The 21,199-nt window shown below is 36.7% G+C and overlaps 1 protein-coding gene across 1 annotated transcript; it reads left to right on the top strand.

The window, feature by feature from the left end:
- The first annotated feature begins 19,732 nt into the window (after positions 1-19,732).
- LOC131642174 (uncharacterized) lies at positions 19,733-20,680 on the top strand. The gene is made up of 2 exons (XM_058912450.1): positions 19,733-19,811; positions 20,214-20,680. Exons 1-2 carry the CDS (start codon positions 19,733-19,735, stop codon positions 20,678-20,680), a joined length of 546 nt encoding a protein of 181 aa, XP_058768433.1.
- Positions 20,681-21,199: the final 519 nt, after the last annotated feature.

Here is a 21,199-nt window from a genome sequence, read left to right as displayed (position 1 = left end):
AAACATGTATTCTTTTCTAGTTAGAACTAGATTTTGTTTTCTATATTTGTTCTAGATAATAATCAAAAACATGTAATATTTTCCGTGTTAGAATTAATATTTTGTAATAGATTTGTTCTATTGTTTTAGATAAAAATGCCATAAAAAAACAATTTAATTTTGCTAGACTTTGTTTTAGATTTTACTTAGAATTTAGCTTCTATCATCTTCTATGGTGGGTGCGTGGCTCCTTGTTATTTCTGATAAGTGTGCTAGCTTGTGTAAGGTACTTTGAGAGAGTTCGATTGGGATTCGATTACGTTGTGTTCCACTTTATTTGTGGGACACAAACTTATTCTTGATCTCTCATCCATTGAGATGCATTCCTGTATTGTCTGGATTGTATTTCTTGCAGGTTGCTTGTGTGGTTGTGTTTGATACACACAACGGTTGTGATTTATTTTCACACCGCATCGCTTTGACGCTTATGCTGGACTCCTGGCTTTGCTGGATGTTAGATTACGTGAAGTTTCTTAGTCCTGCTTGCGTTGCTAGCTCACTGCGGATTTGCTATCCGCTCGGTATCCCCTTTGTCTTTTTTTACTCTTTCGCGCACCATATCTTGCCATGAGAAGTAGGGTAGGCATGCAGCATCATTCATAACATGAGAAGTAGGGTAGACATTCATCTGGCCAAGCCCTCGAAAGAGGCTCTGTATTTGTTTGTTTATTATTCCCCGCTTCTTTCTTTTTACTTTCCGCCTGTCTCGGGTGGCTTTCCCCGTTGACAATAGCTTCGGGTGGCTTTCCCCGTTAGCTAACGGTCTATGGTGTCCCTGTCTCGGGTGGCTTTCCCCGTTGACAGTAGCTTCGGGTGGCTTTCCCCGTTAGCTAACAGATTGTGGCGTGTTTATCTCGAGTGGCTTTCCTCGGTGATAGTAGCTTCGGGTGGCTTTCCCCGTTAGCTAAGAGTCTTTAGTGTATCTATCTCGGGTGGCTTTCCCCGTTGATAGTAGCTTCGGGTGGCTTTCCCCGCTAGCTAAAGCACTTCCCCTGTCCCCAGGTCACTACTTCGGTAGTTTGCTTGCTTTACGAGTTGAGCTCGTTTGTGTGCTGCATTTGCATTGATTACTACTTCAATAGTTTGTTTGTTTTTCGAGCGGAACTCGATGGTATGCCTTATGGTTGTAACACTTGTTCACTATTTTTGTATCTGCTATGCCTGTTAGTATGATATCTTTGTGATGCTTGTTCACTATCTTCTTATCTGCTTTGCCTGTTAGTATGATATCTTTGTGATGCTTGTTCACACACTTGCACATGTATGCCTGTTACATGTTGTTTGCGATGCCTGTTCGCATTATCACTTGTGATGCCTGTTCACACACTTACATTCGTGTATGCCTGTTACATGTCTGTTTTTTTGCTTGCGATGCCTGTTCGCATGTTCTTATCTGTGATGCCTGTTCACATGCCATGTTTGCTAGGATCTTTGTGACGCTCCTTGTTTGCATGCTCCCTTAGGGTGCTCGGTTCCGTTTCTCTAGGAGACGCGAATCGAGATAGAAACAGAAACTTTTGAGCCGAACTACGGCGCTTTGATTTCTCCATTGCACATTGGAGGTACGTAGGCACAGGGTACGAACACCCTAACGAGCGAACTTTTCTTTTTTCGTTGTTTTGTTCGATTTTTTCCTTTATCCTGTTTACCTACTATTTGCTTGTTCCTGTTGTCTAGATACCTTCCATTGCGTGTTTTCCTTAGCACATAGCATGATTCACACACACACACATCCTTAGATTAGAAAACTAGTAAGAATGGATCCTGTGGAGTACCACAGACGTGAGGGGTGCTAATACCTTCCCCTCACGTAACAGACACCCTTACCCTTTCTCTGAGGCCATTGCTTGTTATTTGGTTTTCTTCGATATTTTCCATTCCTTATTGTAGGATAAATAGATGTTCGATGGCGACTTCATTGTTTTTGTTCCGATGAGTTTTCCAGTTGCTTCAGAGTCCAACCTCCCTTGATGGAAAAAGAACTGGTGGACATATTTATGAGTACTTTGCGAGGACCATACTATGATAAGATGGTCGTAAGCATATCTTCAGGGTTCTCGGACTTGGTATTCATTGGTGAAAGGATTGAAAATGGGATCAAAATGGGAAGATACAAGGGGCACCCTCAGGTTCCTATCACACAAAGAAGTCATACGATGGAAAAAAGGAACCCAACACTGTTAGGGCAATCCTGGTTAATCAAACCTCAGCACTACAACAGAAGGATCAGCAAAGGCAACAGGGTGGCCAACACACCTGGAGGTCAAAGCCAAAACGATCATTTACCCCATTGCACATGCCACTGTCTCAAGCTTTGCAATACCTGCTCAGTCAGAACTTGATAACTCTGCTACCTCCATACTCAGCTCCAGCTAACCCCGCTCCTGGGTACAAGAATCATGCTAGGTGCGCCTATCATTCAAACAGTCCTGGTCATGATACAGAGGATTGTGGGCCGTTGAAGCACAATATCCAAGATTTAATTGAAGAAGGGCTCATTGAGTTCGAACAGCCTCGCAAGTCTAATGCTATAAGTGGCTAGAAGGAGGGTTTCTTAGATCATTAGTTTTTGTTTTCATTCGCAATTTCTTTTTTGTTTGTTTAAACATTGGTTTTGCGGTATACGCTATGTACTTTACAATAATCATTAATGCATTGCTTACGTTTGTCTTGGTTTATTCCTAGTGTTTTCACTATATTAAAAACTGTGTTTTTACTTGGTTTTATTATTTGTGATGTTCAACTTTTGTTCAAAGATGTGTACCGTTAGAGGGAGAATGACGAAAACGATACCACAATCTCACACAGTACGCTTTCGAACAGACCGTGTTGACGATGTACAGGCATTGTTTCAATTCCAATACAGTGGAGATATAAGGATGTTAATCCCTCGTCAACCCCTTTGAGCCTAAGAAGTAGGAGTTTTCCTTCACGTACAAAATAAAAACCCTCAAAATATAACCTGGGGTAGGGTAGCTGTTCAGTTAACTTGATTATCCCAAATTGTTCCTTTGAACATTATCACTGATGGTTCTCCGTCATAACTAAGCCTAGTAGTCAATGTCCGCAAAGAAAAAGAAAAAACAACACAAAGCCTGCTAAGTCAAAACCTATTAAGGAGACTTAGGCAAAATTGGGGCATCCCGCTGACTGTAGTTGTAAATAAACAGTGCAGGCAAAATTAGGGATAATAAAGTAAAAAAAAGAGGTCACTACATACCCTCGACAAAAGGAAGATATTACAAAAAGGGAGAATGACTGCCTTTGCAGATAAACCTTTGGTTTTTGAACCATCATGAATGTCAGTATTACAATATCCAAAGTCTTTTGGAGTTTAAATACATAGTTAACTGAGCATAGGACTGGAGAACATCACGAAGAAAAGGGTGGGTTAAATAAATTTTGAGCCTTATATCCGTTGTTTCTTAAAACCCTGAACCAAGGCCACGTTACAACCCTTAAAAGTCCTAACTGAAATATGGTTAGTTCGAAAGCATGCCGTTACCAAAAGGGTATCCCGACTCCGTAATTTCTACTATAAATCTTGAAAAAAAAAACTCTGTTTTACTCAAAAATGTTTTTAAACTTTCAAGACAGACGTATGCATTCGCATCTTATGAATTTCATTATAAAGCGCACTTGTCTATGTAGATTCAAATGTTTTAACATCAAGGAGAAGTTGTATGGGGCATGGCTAATGGATAAAAATCCTACCGACAGTCGAAATAGCTTTAAAAGCATATCAAAGAAGAAATATCTCTTACGCCTGACTCGGATGGCTGGTGTGTACACAAGGCATAGCCCGTTGTCATCCTATTTATTTGGGGCAATCTAATCAAGATCCATGGAATCTCTCAAGGATTCTGAATAGCCCAGGGGACAAGTCCATTACCTGGGGGCAAGTTGCAAAGGTCATTTCATATAAGATGGTGTTAATACTATCCTCACATCCTTTCTAGGAACCTTTTTAGGTAATTTTCTCTAAAACGTCTCTTAATCCTTTTAGGCAATCTTCTTTAAGACATGCTCAAATATCTATTATCCTTTCTAGGAGCCCTTTTCAAATAGTCTTCTTTAAGAAACATCCTCTCGTTTTTCTACAAACCTTTCCAGGTGTCTCTCGTCATCTTCAGAAATCTTTTCAAATAGTCTTCTCTAAGACACATTCTTTTCCAAGAACCTTTTCTAGATGGTCTTCGGTAAGACATCTCTCAACTTTTTCATGTAGTCTTCTTTAAGACATCCCTTACCCTTTTTCAGGCAATATTCTCTAAAATATCCCTCATCCTTTCCAGGAACCTTTCTAGGTAATCTTCTTTAATACACCTGTCAATCTTTTCAGACATGTTCAAACTTCTCTTATGCCTCCAAGAACTGCGTCAAACTTTGTTTAAAGTACAATCTTCTTTAGGACGGTCTCCTATCCTTTTTAGGGTAATCTTCTTCAAAATGTCTTTTCCTGAGTTTTGTTTAAAAACACCACATTCCTCAAAATAGTCTTTATCCTCTATGGGATTCTTTGACCCTCTTTACAAACATGCCTCCCCGAGCTTTGTTTAAAGCGCAATCTTGTTTAAGACGATCTCATATCCTTTCCAGGAACCTCTTTGGGTAATCTCCTAGAAGACATCATCTCATTCTGAGTATTCAGTGAACTTTTGCCCATCGGAGACGACCAAGACGCATGACTAATTCTGAAAAGCATCTGCTTCACATTCAAATTAATACCTAGCATCAGGGAGATTGGGTTAATCAAAGGCGATCATTGCTAATAAAGATCCCTGAACCGGGGGAACCACATCTAGGGGGTTCTCCTAAACAGGGGCAGAATATCGAGGATTACAAGGGCATACAATCAATGATCCTATTGACTGGGGCATATCTTTCAAGAATTCAAATGCTGGGGCAGTGCATGTTAGGCTTTTGGTATGACATGGTAATATTCGAGTTCCCTCTAAGGATATTTCCTTTAGGATGAATGGTGCGTCTCTCAAAATTTCTGATATCGGGGAAATCACGCTAGTATCACACAAAGAGCATTGCTGCATAATTGGCCTTCCTACGCCTATATTATTTACGACCTACAATGGGGGATCGTCATACATAGATAATCCTCATTTATTTTGAGAATCTCATTACATGACACATGCATCATGACATTGCATAAAACTAACGCTGCCTTTTCAGGTTACTTCATAATTAAAAGGATATCATCATCCAAATACGGTGCAAATATGATGTTTGAACGATTTAATCTTAATAATTTCGATGCTTCATTCCGAGCCTTTCTTCAAAGGCAATTCAGAAACAATCAAAGAATTTCTTACCTTTCAAGGTAGTCTTTTCCAAGACGCTTATCAACCTTTCTAGGTAGCCTTCGCTAAGACCTTTTTATCCTCTCTAGGAGTCTTTCCATGTCAGTCTTGTTTAAGACATATCTAAGTTAACCTTGTAGTCTTGTTGAAGACATTTCGTATCCTTTCTAAAAACCTCTCTAGGTTAGTTTTGTTTAAGACATTTCACATCCTTTCAAAGAACCTCTCTAGGTTAGTCTTGTTTAAGACATGTCATCTCTCGTCTAAGAGCCTTTCTAGGTCACTCTTGTTTGAGACATATCTAGGTTAACCTTGTAGTCTTGTTTAAAGCAATGTCACATCCTTTCCAGGAATCTTTTTAGGCCAGTCTTGTGTAGGACGTTTCATATCTTTTCAGAAGCCTATCTAGGTAATCTTGTTTAAGACGTTTCATATCTTTTCAGAAGCCTCTCTAGGTAATCTTGTTTAAGACGTTTCATATCTTTTCAGAAGCCTCTCTAGGTAATCTTGTTTAAGACGTTTCATATCTTTTCAGAAGCCTCTCTAGGTAATTTTGTTTAAGACGTTTCATATCTTTTTAGGAGCCTCTCTAGGTAATCTTGTTTAAGACGTTTCATATCTTTTTAGGAGCCTCTCTAGGTAATCTTGTTTAAGACATTTCATATCTCTTTTAGGAGCCTTTCTAGGTAATCTTGTTTAAGACGTTTCATATCTTCTTTTAGGAGCCTTTCTAGGTAGTCTTGTTTAAGACATATCTCAACCTCTTTAGGTAATATTCTTCAAATATTTATCCAATCTTCTCTAAGATATATCTCAGCTTCTCTAGGTAATCTTGTTTAAGAAGTTTCATATCCTTTATAGGAACCTGTCAAGGTTGTCTTGTTTAAGACGTTTCATATCTTTTTTAGGAGTCTTTCTAGGTAATCTTGTTTAAAACGTTTTAGGAGCCTTTCTAGTTTAGTCTTGTTTAAGACATATCTCAACTTCTTTATGTAATATTCTTCGAAAATTTACCCAATCTTTTCTAAAGACATAACTTGCTCTTTCAAAGAGTTTCCTCATTCAGTCTTCTCTAAGATACTTTTTCCCCGAGTTTCGTTTAAAGCCTAATCTCCGTCACATCTGTCAATGATCTACCCTGTGCAGGAAACCTCTTCAGGTAGTATTATGTAAGACATTACTTCATCTCTCCTCAAATACAATCCGAACTAGGATTCGCAAACGTCTCAAAAGGGTTAAACAAATTCAAGGGGTGATAAGGATATAAGACGTTGGAGTTATCATACATACTCATTTTCATACACGCAACATTTACATGTGTAAACATTCATACATCTACATCGTACGGGATCATGTGCATACACATGATACATATGCATTTACAAAAACAATCTTCTACACAACTAGCTGCGAGTCCTCGCTACGTAAGTCTCGGGCTTTAGCAAGGCGATTATCTTTTCTCACGTTCAAGCACAAGGTAAATTTAGGGGTCTTCCATTATTTAATAACTCTTCGATCCGAAAAGCGTGAGACCTGCGTATTCTCACGCCATTCAATCCAAGGTGATTAAATAGGGGCAGCTGTCATATCCCAAAATTTACCCGATATAATTCGCATCTTTTAATTTGTTTAAGGGTATTGAAATTAAGAGTCATGGGGTTTAACATATCTATTGTTAAACCCAACCTCTTATGAAACCTTTGATCAAATTTAGATGTGTATTTAGCAGGTACCTAGGCCCAACTGATAGCCCATATATCTCGTTCTAGGGATTTCTCTTTTATCATCTTTGTGGATATTACGCTACCATTATTTACTGGGTTTATGATTATTTGGATTGGTACTAAAAATCATTAACTCTTAAAGAGGGGGTGTATTCAAAAATAGGGGGTTTGAGCCCAATTAAGATGTAAACCCCTTTACAAAAAAAAAAAGAAAAAAATTTCTCATTCTTTTAGTCTTATTGAAAAATATATGGGGTGTACTTCTTAAAGAGTATTTGGGTCAAGCCCATTAAACATAGTATTTGTATATTCAGCATTTTTGTCACCTTTTTAATTAAAATTAAAGTTATTATTTCTTTTATTTATTTTGATAATGATAGTATATTTAATAATATTATTTAAACATGTTATTAGTGATTAATAGTTAAATATATTATCATTAATCAAATTGTTAGTGGTTATGTTATGAAAAGGCTATTTTCGTTAATACATAATTATTTAATTAATTTCATAATTAATTAATTAATTAACCTAAGAGGACTAAGTCAAAGAATGGATTAGGGTTTTGAACCCTGTTCATTGTCTTCTTCCCAAGCTCGGCGGCGGCCGCCCCCCCTTCCAGCCACACAAACCCTAATCCAACCATTAACACCCAGGCCCAGTGAATCTTCAATCAACATAATCAAATCAAGTCATAACTTTAACGAAAATCAAATACTTTATTAAAAATCTGAATATTCCAGCATTACACAATCAGATCGGAATGAACATTAAAACGTAAATAAAATAACTTGAAACCTAATCTAATTGAATCTAACATTTCCTAAAAAAAGATCTAAACCCTAAGAGTATAAATCCACAGAAATTAGAAGAGATGGGGGGGTTTTTTGGCGAAAAAGAACTCTTGCACCGCCGCAAATAAAACTGTCACCTTCAATCAAAACCTGCAAACGAAAGAAAGGGGATTAGGAGAGGCAATCGGAACTTACACGTTCCTGAAAATCAAGACCGAAAGGTGAGTTTTAATCCACTTAGCTTTAGATTTTCATGTGTTGATAGTTTGCCGTTGTGTTATTTGTGTGTTCTGGGTTAACGCCATGGCGCCGCCGCGCCGGTCGCCGTCTTTAATCATCAGCACCGCCGCGGGTTCATGAGCGCCGCCGCGGGTGTTCTTCGATTAGCTTCTTTTGCATCGAGTTCGGTTGGTTAATATTCTGGGTTTTGGTACATAGGTGAGTGATAGAGTGAGAATAAGGAAGAGGGAGAGCCAAAGTGAGAGAGAGGATGAATGATCATCATGTTTTTCTGTGGAAACCAAGAGAGAGGTGAGGTAATTTGTTTTTTTTTCTTTCTGTGTGTTAAATCGAGAAGGGAGAAACCAAGAGAGAGGTGAGGTGATTTGTTTTTTTCTCTTTCTTTCTTTGTGTGTTAAACCCAGAAGGGAGTGGGGTAAGGTAATTGGGAAACACATAGCATTGATAAGAACATATTTGGTTACTAGGAAGAGCAAAAGTCAGAGATAAAGTTATCTCTTTAGGTCCACTGGTTGCGCGACACGTGGCCACTCCCAGGCCACGTGATTGGCTTGTTTCTTTCTAGGCAGCCCCACATCTTACCATGATCCTTCGCCTGACTTCATCCACAGACCGTTGATTACAGCTAAGTCAATTCCGGTCGTCCATCGCACGCGAAGGTGCACCGTAAACCATACACCTGCGTCGCACAGGATTTTAACGGACTCCATAATCTTAATGGGCCTAATCCATTGCTAACTACACACCCTAGTTTACTACCTTAATGCAACGTGCACCCCCCTTCAAAAAATAAATAAAATCAATAATTTAATTCTATAATTCTTTTTTTTATTAATTGTTTATTCATCTTGCCTAATATAATTTCTCCTCGAACCGACTAAATCTATTAGTCGTATTAGACGAGAAATAATTTTGGATTAATTCAATTTATGTGTTAATAACAAATTCAACTAAATCTGGTTAATTTTCTCCTCGAACCGACTATACCTATTAGTCGCAAGTAGACGAGAAATAATTTTTATTTAATTAATTTGTTTATTAATAATTTAGTCAACTCTTGAGTAATTCTCTCCTCGACTCGACTAAAGCTATTAGTCGCATTAGACGAGAGATAAAAAAATATATAATTTAAAATACATTTAATTTGCTGCCCGCGACGATCGAATCTATCGATCTGAGTAACCAGCAATACCTCATTAATATGTTAGCTATACTGATCAAATCTATTGATCATCGCATCTAACTGTGACATATTAAATCAGTGTTGTACGCCCAAATTCTAAAACACACTAAACCACGACACTACGGATTTTCATCCTTGTCGTTCAAGCAATTCAAAATGCCTTTCAAATCACAACTTCTAAAACTACGATAGGCCATTCTAAAAGCCTTCAAACAACTTTCAACCATATCAAATTCAATTCTGAGGCGTACAACCCTGTGCCCGAACTACGTTGACTCTGATTCTCCCTAAGGAGATATGTAGGCACTTGGATAACCAAGGCGAGTCCCCTTCCCTAAAACCTCCATTCAGTTGAAATCTCAATTTTTCCCCTATTCACTTTCTTAGCTATTAAACCTCAATATTTTAGCCATAAAACTGTTACCCTAGATTCAAAGCCAATAGGAAAGGGTTGAGGGTGCCTAATACCTTCCCTCGACCTGATTATAATAACTTACCCCGAATCTCTTAACTACGTAGGGTTTCCTATTCGCCCTTCAGAATAGGTGGCGACTCTAGAATCTTTATTTTTAGAGTTGGTTGCTACAAGTGGGACATGTGTTGGATAACGATTGGTTAGGCAGTTGCACGGTTTTAGCCTCACTCCTACTTATTAGGGGTAATTGTCAATCAGATTACGCATGTCTTGATGAAACGTTTTGGAAAAAGAGGGTCATAATTAATATGACGTCATTAAGTTGAGGGATATTGAAAGGTTCAATGGTCGAAATCTAAAGTGACAAGAAATGCCCATTTCTGCATTTTATTCGAAATAGACATTTATTGGGGGAAATTTGTTAGTTGAAGATTTCGACAATCAGAGACGAAGTATCTTAAGCTATATGCTTCGAAGGAAAAATGGGGAAATGGCTGTGTAAGGCTATTTCAAGTTTCTTCGTGTGGAAGTTTTTTCTCTATGTCGAGTTGAAGCTTAAGCTAAAATGTTTTTGAAGTAAAGAAATAAGAATTTAGGGTAATTCGAGATATTTCAAAGATATATATATATATATATATATATATATATATATATATATATATATATATATATATATCGACAAGTCACGTTGGTCGCGTTTCAGAACTCTGAGCGGAAAGGTTTGAATTTCAAAGTGATTCATTTCAGCCAGAGGGACGTGTGGAAGCCTCAGAGAATCGAAGCACATGCAAAGGGGCAATGTGGTGTTTCATTAGAAAAAGACCGTTAGGGTCGAAGTAGTATAAATAGGGGTCTTAATGTTAGGATTCGGTGTGTTCAATTTTTACAAAATCACTCATAAATACTCAAGTACCAGCGTAAGAGAAAGAGTTTGCTGAGAATGTACGTATGAAAAACACCAATATTACTTTCAATGTTATTTTATTTTTATTTTTATTTTATCAATACAATTCCTTTAAATATTCCTTTCGAATGCCTTTACACTTCAGTTAAATATTCAATGCTTTTATCAAAAAGAGTAGATTCAGAAAATGAATTCAACTACAAAAGTAACATCACTTAGACATTTGTCCTAGGATCAATCTAGTTGATCCTGTAAATTATCAAATACATAGAATTTGGAAGACTAGCGGTTGTTTAACAGAAATCACTGTAAACAACGGGTTTCTGGGCCAACGAATCGTTAAAGTGTTCGATCCTCAGACTATTATGGAAAGCCCCTACCAAAAGTTATTGGCTTGGGTGAGCTACCTTTATGGTTTCCTCATCAAAGCGCTCTACATATTCTTGCAATGTTTCGTCCTTTTCCTGCCATATGATGAAGACACTGGTGGTCGAGACTTTTCGGTGATTGTTGGAGGAGAACTGTTGTATCAATATCTTGGCTAGATCCTAATAACTTGTTACTGAATGTTTGGGTAATCCCATATAGCAACGCAAGGCGGCATCCTTCAAGGTTCAAGCCATTAGCTTGCAATTAAGGAACTCACTGGCTTAGATGATTTCCATCTATGTATTTACGGTCAAAATATGCTCATGAGGATCCTGTTTCCCGTTGAATGATGAGAGTTAAGGTGGCTTTAAGTTCTCGGGAACGTCATGATAAGTGCCAAAGTGTAGTTATTTTGGTATATAGTTTTGCAACACTTATCATCCCATTTTCCTCAACTTGAGTGTGAATGCGTATGTTTTTCGTTATAGTTGTACATATTGTGTTTAATTTGTGTTATTTATTTATTTATGTACGGTTTCATAGTTTTCTATTCATTTTGTAGGTATTGATGCATATTTGAAGCATGAGTAATAAAGTGTCGAAGACACAACTTCAAACGCGCGATTTTGAGCAATTCATCAACGAATAAGGCTTACAACAAATATGAGAAAAATCAACAATTTGGTTGATATTTATCTATGGTTCTCAAGTTATGGCCAAAATAAGATTTCAAGTTGTTGTTGAGCGGGCTTTGCGCGCTAAGCGCGGTCTGAGTGTTTTTGAAAGTTTATAAATAGAATTATGAATAAAAAATTTAGGGTTATGCTTTACGGTATTTGTTCCTAAAGTCATCATTTGGAGGTTAGAGCTTAGAAAATAACATTTGAAGGTTGTAATTGGATGATCCAGAGTTGGACCTTCTTTGCTCGTGATTCACATCGCGGAAGATTTGGTTTTCTTCTCCATTATTCTATTTGTAAGCTTCATTTGTTGAGTTTGTTTGTAAGTATGCTTTGCTTTGTATGTATATTTATTGCTCATGGTATTGTATAAAATCTCTTTTACAAATCAATGTTGATGTTTATCCTTGTTTTTGATTTGTGCTTGAATTTGAGTTAATTTAGAGATAAACTCCTCAAATCTTGTTCTTGGATGAATATTTGTTAGGTGCTAGACTCTAGAGATAGATTTAGGCTTAGTATTCGCTTTGGGTATCGACTCTTAATGCCTCCTTGTTGGTTGAAATGCACGAGATATCGCCGGCGAGATCAAAACGGTTGATATCTCACTTTGCGTTAGACATAACCTTTGTGTGACTGGTACATGATGATATTGACGAGTGATTTAGGTTGAGTACAACTGAGTGATGAGTTTAAGTATTTAATGGGTATGTTAAATTCAATACCGAGAGTTCTTTCCTTTCCGAAGAAAGAAATTCTTTTTATGTTCATATGTTTAATTCCCGCATTTACCGTTTTAAACCCATTTAAACCCAAACTCGAGAACGCGAGACTTGTCGAACAACAATTCGATAATCACTAATTCTTGTGGAGACGATAATTTCCCGGATAAATATTTTCAAAACTTTTGTTGCTTGTCGCTTTACCGCTTCAATACTTCATTGTTCCAGATTTCCTTAGATAATGGTTGAGTGTCAATCGGATCTTCAGGGTCCTTGCCCTTTAGGGGAGGTCAAGGATGTTGCTGTTGCAGTTTAGTTATGGTATTTTGTAATTGTTCATTTTGCTGGCGTATGAGATCCATAACAGCGGTCAGTTCTTCCATGGCGTGGGATCCCTCACCGTTACTGTTAGCCATACTTCTTGTCCGTCTATTTGCAATTGTGCGTGGCTTGGGATAGTTTTATCAGGCCCACAGTGGGCGCCAACTGTTCCTGAAGAACAATGTGATGACTTCTAAGAAGCTGGTCGGGAGAAGCCGTAGTGTATTAAGATTTTTTTTATTAGTGTATTGGTTGGTTTCCTTCATCTTTCCTTCCATCTTTTATAGTGTTAGTTTTAGTAGTGGCATTATATCGCATCCATGTCCCTTTTTATCGTGGTCACCTTGTCGCCTAACGAGCCATAATGTATGCAACTCTATTTGACATGGATGTTTTCCGTATTGAAGGGCAGTTTGGTAGACGCGATCTGATTGAGACGGCTTGATATTCTATATAAACTTGGGGCGGGTTGATAGGCTATTCGAGATGTCTTACTCTAACCACATCACCCGTCCAAGCCTAATGCTTGGGAGTTGTGGACTAGGATATATTACCTTAACCATATCACCCTTCTAAATTTGGTACATGATGGAATAGGCTCCAAAGATCTCGATCAATCAAATATGTTGTCTGTAACACATAAGGTACTTCGCAGCAACAAGGTGGGTTAGTGGCGAATACGTGATTCGACTGATCCAATACTCCTTACTCATAACTCATGAGAAATGACATGTCATGTGTTATGGGAATAACTAAAATCATCCCAAATAAAAAAAGTCAAATAAAATTTCTATTATGAGGGATGATTCAGTCAACTCACCCCAATATAATGTCAAAGCCAATGAGCATGTGGTCGGATTCATAGGCACTCGAATCAGTCTTTGCAGCGACATCTAGATCAAGTAATTGAGCCGGTAATCGCCACAGCTAGATAACTAAGTAGTAGTATTCACTCCTATGCATATCAGAACACATAAAACTCTCGAGTGCCTCTTCATGTCAAGGATAACTCCTACTAGTATATTGTTTTCACCGCGTGTACATGTTGGAATGTGCCTCCTTGCACTTTGAGTAACTTATCATGAAAGATGGTCGGTCTAATGTCATTGGGCTGAACTGAGGCTACTGACCAACCGTTATTATCCATCTAATATCATTTAACTTTTGGCAAAAACATTTAACTATTCAAACAGGTCATTATTCTTCACATATGATAAATCAATCCAAACCTAACTTACAATCCAAAAAGTCCCTCTTTTCCTCTATTTCCTTTATGGTTTTTGAAAATAAAAATCAACGAAAATGCCCCTACTTTTTTTCAAATCAGCCTTTCTGAAATGAAAATGAAAGAAATATATAATATAAAATCTCCTCTTTTTCCCAATCTCTCTTTCTAAAAAGAAAAATTTATAAAAGTAACATCCTTCAACTTGTCTATAACACGGAGCACCCAGTAGCTTTCTCTCTTTACTTTGAACTCTTTCTTCACTAACTAAAAACAAGTAATAAAACAACAAAGAAAAGAAAAACCACTGAGCGGTCACATCATATAAATAGAAAGCCATTCATGCCAATACTATATAACACCAAACATCTTTGCTTCTAAAGCTCAAAACAAAATCTTCATATAAACAAACATAGTTACTCTGTCTTCATATACACAGAAAAATCTCGAGTAGTTCAGCCAGCATAATCACTATGAGGAGCTTTTCAAAGAACAAACTCTCTTTCTGTTTTCGCCCTGTTGTTGATATAGATTCTCTGCTCGAATCCAAACTTGCTGCTCATCGCTTAGAGAACAAACCTCAGAAGCATCCTAAAAAACGTACGGTTTTAAAAGTCATCAAAGCTGCGGTGTTGGAAACCATATTTGTCTTTCATAAATATCGCTATGGCCTTGATAGTTTTGGTGGGTTGAAGAATGATTATTCTTCCACGTCTAAAAAAGAAACCGAAGCCTCTCAATCGTCTTTGCAAACTCTATCTTCAAACCGTTCTTCTTTTTCAAGCCCAAAAGTAATATTACAATCAGAAAACATGTTCGCCAAAGGAAATCATGAGAAAGAAAGTAGCAGTGGAAGGGCACTGTTAGAGAAGCAAAAGAAGTTTGAGTTGTGTGCTATGTGTTTGGTTCTCATAAGCTTAATATTTACAGTATTTTGGGGGAAATTATTTGGAATTGTTTTAACATCAATATGCCTCTACTTTTTCTCTCTTTTTAACTTAAACTACAGCTGCCAAAAGATGTTTCTAAACTGGAAAAGGCACATTGTAGTGGGCAGTGCAAACATGGATGTAAAGGGTCACTATGGAAATTGTGCTCAAAGAGAACTACCATAATGACTTTACATGGAAAAATGTTTTCATTCTTTGTATTGTCATAGACAAAGCTTTATCAGGAATAGATGACAGTGGAAAAGTAAGCCGTTTTAGGGAAAGATGTAAAGAAACCGTTTCACATTTATTACCTTTGCCTTTTCTTTTGTATATTTCTTTCTCACATTTGATTTATCTCACAAGTGCTAGTAGAAAAAGTTGGTGACAAGATAGTTTTGATGGTTGTAAAGAATATATTAATGATAGTATTTTCATTTCATGGGAAACAATACCAGTATCTAATAAATTATGTGTGAGCCAAAAAATCTTTGGCAATCAATGGTTTTAACAAAAGGAATGATTAGATATTTGCAGTAAACATGTGAGTGTCTACAATCCAAGTGTCTAATTTTATTTTATAAAAATGAATCGATGAACTAAGTAGGTGAACCGATGGAGAATTTTCCAGAGAATTGCAAACACTATGACACCAACGCCACTAACATTAGTAAGTGAGACATTTTTCTCAGTGACGAAAAACGCTTTTTTTTTTTTTTTAAATGGAATTTAACTTTGATTTCTTTCTTATGCGAAATAATAAAGGGTGTCATAAAAAATACTCGATTTCTTATGCAAAATAATAAAAGGCGTCATAAAAAATACGTTATTTTTTCTCTCGATTGTTCTTACACAGAGAGAAAAGTCTTAATGATTATGGGTTTGACCCCAATAATTACGTTTTTTTAATATTTTTATATGGATCACCAAGATAATAAACTTAGTTTTACTAACTTTGTTTATTAAATATAACCGTGGAGAAAAGCAATGTTATTATTATTTTTTTATTTTTTATTTTTGTTTTAACTTGTATTATTTTAAATAGGACCTAAATTTCCCATGTGTAAAACAAAGAATGTATCAAAATTATTTATTGTTTATGAAATTTCGGGTAAAGGAAAAGCATGTTAATATTGATGTCCTAACATCAGAACAATGTCGAGACAGATGTTACAACATATGTCTTCAAACTAAACAGATTCATTAAGCTGTGTTTGATACTGAATTAAAAATTACAGAATGATATATAACACATAGAATTGTTAAGTCAGTTCGGTGCAATATCACCTACTCTGGGGACTACCAAGTCAGATAGGAAATCCACTATTAGTAGTATCAAGTCAAAGCTAAATAATCTCACTTTATAACTTCTCACTTAATCACTACCCAGTGCAACTTCTACTTAGAAATCAACATCTAGATATGAGAAATCAACATCTAGATATGAGAAATCACCATCTCACTTCCTAAATTACCTTAGTGATATCTAACAGTCTCAATCCTAGTGACTGCAACAAAAACAACTCAACAAGAAGATTACACTCTCAATACTAAAACTCAACTCTTTTACTTAAAAGCTTTAAGAATGATGAGAACAATACTAAACTCATTAACTAAAGGCTTATGAGTGAGAACATTACGTCTAACACAAATATCCAAAGATACAAGGGTGACTTACAACTACACGAGAGACTCTCAAAACCTAATACTCTAACTTTCCATAGTTTACAAATTATATGAAAATTTAAATTACATTAGTGTTAGTTCTCTATTTTTAGGGTTGGCTTAATTTTTGTAAAACAAATAAAAAAAATATGTATAAATTTATAAGAACAACAGGTACAACAAAAAGTCTCACTAAAATGATAGAACATGTTATGTTGGAGTAATTCAACATCTGGAATAACATGTCACATGGGATGTTACGACATCATGCCCGAGCTGAAGTGAGGAGTTCTAATTAAATCTATGTGATTTAATTACTACATAAGAATGCATAATATTCAGGGATATGTGCAAATCAAATAAAGGTGTGATATATTATTTAACACGTCTGAAGAATCAATAAGAAGATTTGAGGAATCATTCAGAAGAATCAAATCAGAATATTTGCAGATTATATATTGTCATACCCCAAAATTTGCCCATCATATTTAATCATATTTCAATCCATTTGACTTTTCAAATGCTCAAAGATATACAAGAAGGAATCATGCAGTCTCTCTCCTAGACAACAACCTCTAAACTAGGGTTTTGTATTTCTCAAAGTAAAATCAAGTTCTAAGACCTCAAATGGATCACATGGCCTCTCATATGCCTCAAATAATCCTCATGCCAATTTTCAAGCTTTGGTTCAAAAGATTGCTCACCCAATGGACCGAACGATCAATAATTGACTAGTTGACCTAAAAGTCAAACTATGGTCAAACCACTGTCAAAACTTCTGATTTTTGGTCAACATACTTATTTAGAAGTATCATTCACCATTTTATCAAGGATTGATCATGGTTCATCAAGAAAAGATCAGAAATCAACAAATTCAAAAGTTTCTAAATTAGGGTTTCATAGGAGAAAATCAACTGAATTTTGACCAGCCATAACTCCCACATGGAACATCAGAAATTCCCCATCCAAAGCTCAATTTGAAGGAAATTGAATTCTCTACAATTTTGTCTCTCACAAGCCAAGTCAAAAAATGCTTCATTTGAGAGATATGAGCTAATACATTACAGGTCCTTTTGAAAGTCAACAAAAAGTCATTTTTTCTCAAAGAGTGGTACATGAACATGGTGGAATCAATTGAGATAAAACCAAAAGGATCTTTTAGAGGACTCTTTAATATTTCTAAAAAGTCCTAGAACATCTTCATATGACAAAATTGAGAGAGTTATGGCTTGCACAAGTTGGGCGATTTTGAGAAAATGCATGAAACTCAAATGGACAAAATTCATACTTTTGAACATTGGGCTTGGACTTTTGGCTTTCTCACGTGGTTTTAAGCTCATAAGAGGCCCATAAACCAAATATTATTTATTTCTTGATTTTATGGCATTTTTATTTGAATTTATTCAATTAAATTCAATTTAAAATCAAAGAAATCATAAAATAAATAATAAAGGATTATGTGATCAATATTCGAAATTAAAGTCAATCTAAAAATCACCTGGGGGCCCATAAAATAATCCCATGCAATCTTATGATTTTTTTATTTATTTTTGAGTTTATTTATTTAAATTCAAAATTAAATCAAGAAAATCATGATTTAATTTTCAAAGATTATAAGGATGACTTATGAAGATCCAAATTGATTCACATGGCCAATAACACGTGAGAAGGCATCAAATAGAGTTAGACTAAAAAATAGAAAGATTTGGTGAAGGAATCAATTCAATTTTTTCTTTAAATCAAACAATTGATTATTTCTCCAAATATCAACCCTAATTCTTTCAATATATATATGCTATTCATTCAGTAATGAGGGGACGAAATTTAGACACCAAAAGGCTAGGGTTTCAAGTCACAAACTCACATAAAACTTGAAGTTTTGCGTTTTCCTTGAGGCAGCCATCAAAAGCTCAGACTAATCATTCCTTTGTTCAAACTTTAAAATGATGTATCTTTCAAACCGTAACTCCTTTTCAAGTGCCGTTTGAACCTACGTGAAGCTCTAATTGATGTCTTCCCATTGTATATGCTTCGTATAACTTTGGAAACTCTTTGAATCTTATTCTTGAATTGGATTGTGGTTGCCGTTGGACTTTCGGAATTGAATATGTCATGTAAGTTGATCATGTCGTTTGAGTGGATAATGTTGTTCGAGTCGATTATGTTGTTCAAGTGTGATTGTGAATGTGCATCATTGAGTCACATTCATTGCATTGTTTGAGACGACCCTTGTGGCAAATGTTTGAGACGGCCCTTGTGGCAATTGTTCGAGACGACCCAATGGCAACTATTTGAGACGGGAGTTTACTCCAATGGTACCACATGCATTTGCAATGTTAGAGTTGCATAAGTGAAGTCGTATGATGAGTCATAATTTGGATATTTATGTGTGCATAACATGAATGTTAACTTATGTAGAGGTGATGGTTGTTTCGTTGATCATATGTGATAATCGACTATGTGTGCCTTAATTGAGATTGATATTATTGTTGTTGGTAAGACATTGAACGATGTGAATTGTAGTAAGTGATATACGTTGAGAAGTGGTGACCAATGTATGATTATTTTCTCCGCTTTAAATATTATCATACGTTTCTTTATAATGAACGATATCTCACCCCTTTTGTTTGAATGTTACCCTCCGTTGGTAACGTGCAGGTAATGACGAGGAGTAGTCTTGTGCCTTACAGCTCGAGTCGGTGTGTCGATGCTCTGATATGTAGCACTCGGGGGATGTTGGATTACTTGCTTATGTCTTGTTTCTTGTTGTTTATTCCTTGTTGGATTTCGTCATTATGTTATGTTGAGATTTGTTGGATATATTGTGCCATGTTGGCCTTGATGTTTATGACTTAGATTGTTGTTGATATTTGATTTCCACTACGATGTGATTACTTTTTGAAAATGATGATTAATGCATTGGATATTTCCCTCCTTTATATGTGTTATGTATCCACGTTGATGAGCATGATATGTGAATATGATTTTGGTTGTTTTAAATTGTGATGCCTCGAATCGTTCTGTTCCATTTATTTGATATTTTGTACTATGATATTTCCTATTAATTGCAGGGTAGATTTGGGGTTTACAATAGTGGTATCAGAGAAGGTCGTTCTTGTCCGGCCAAGTGTCGTGTTGTAGTGTAGTCTAACAATCTTGTATTGTTGTTTTGTGCTGATTGCTTTTGTGTTGTAGTGAAGAGTTGAGATGGCTGGGAGGAATGATGCTGCGATTGCTGCTGCTTTGGAGGCGATGGCTCAAGCTATGGAACATCAGCCGAATGGTGGTGAGAATGCTGCTTCTCGCAATTTGGATACCTTCCAAAGAGAGAACCCTCCTGTGTTTAAGGGAACTCATGATCCTGATGGCGCATTGACATGGCTAAAGGAGATTGAGAGAATCTTCCGTGTGATAGATTGCACTCCTAATCAGAAGGTTCGGTATGGGACTCACATGCTAGCCGTCGAGGCGGATGATTAGTGACTAGAGACCCGTAAGAGGTTGGAGGCTAATGGTGAGGAGATCTCTTGGATGGTTTTCTGCATGGACTTCTTAAGGAAGTACTATCCGGAGGATGTCCGTGGCAAGAAGGAAATTGAATTTCTTGAGCTTAAGCAAGGAAACAAGTCTGTTGTGGAGTATGCTGCCAAGTTTGGTGAATTGGATAAGTTTTACAAATACTATGAAGGACCGAATGGTGAGTTTTCCAAGTGCATTAAGTTTGAGAACGATTTGCGTCCGGAAATCAAGAAGGCGGTTAGTTATCAGAAGATTCGTATCTTCCCTGATTTGGTGGATAGTTGTCGTATTTATGAGGAAGACAACAATGCTCATTATCGTGTGATTAATGAGAAGAGGAGTAAGAGTCAACAAGGCCGTGGAAAGTCTTATGAAGCTTCAAGTGGAAAGGGGAAGCATAAAGTTAGTGATGGCAAGAGGACTAGTGGGGGAAACGCTCCTGCTGGTATTGTGTGCTTCAAATGTGGCAAGGTTGGTCACAAAAGCACGTTGTGTAACATTGATGCTAGAAGATGCTACCATTGTGGGAAGTTTGGTCATGCGTCGTCTGAATGTACGAATAAGGATATGGTGTGTTTCAACCGTGGTGAAGAAGGACATATTGGAAGCAAGTGTCTGAAGCCCAAGAAAGAGTAATCTAGTGGAAAGGTGTTCGCCCTGTTGGGAACTCAAACCACGAGTGAGGATTCACTCATCAGAGGTACTTGTTTCATTAATGGCATTCCTTTAATTACTATTATTGATACTGGTGCTTCTTATTGCTTAATATCTGCTGATTGTGTTGAAAGATTGGGTCTCGTGTTTTCTTCTATGAACGGAGAGATGGTTGTCGATACTCTGGCTAAGGGTTCGGTGACTACTTCTCTTGTGTGTTTAAAGTGTCCTGTGTGGATTTTCGATAGAGACATTCTTATTGATTTTGTTTTCTTGCCGTTGAGAGGTTTGGATGTGATTTTGGGGATGAACTGGTTAGAGCATAACCGTGTTCACATCAATTGCTACGATAAGTCTGTATGGTTTTCTTCTCCTGAAGAAGAAGGTGTTGAGTTGTTGTCAGCCAGACAGATGCGTGTGTTGATGAAAGAAGATGTTCAAGTGTTTGCTTTGGTAGCTTCGATGTCCGTTGAGAATCAAGCTATAATAGAAGAGTTGAAG

This window comes from Vicia villosa, unplaced genomic scaffold (genome assembly GCF_029867415.1).
Source record: "Vicia villosa cultivar HV-30 ecotype Madison, WI unplaced genomic scaffold, Vvil1.0 ctg.004597F_1_1, whole genome shotgun sequence".
Taxonomy (NCBI): domain Eukaryota; kingdom Viridiplantae; phylum Streptophyta; class Magnoliopsida; order Fabales; family Fabaceae; genus Vicia; species Vicia villosa.
This window is presented reverse-complemented; position numbering and strand designations above follow the sequence as displayed.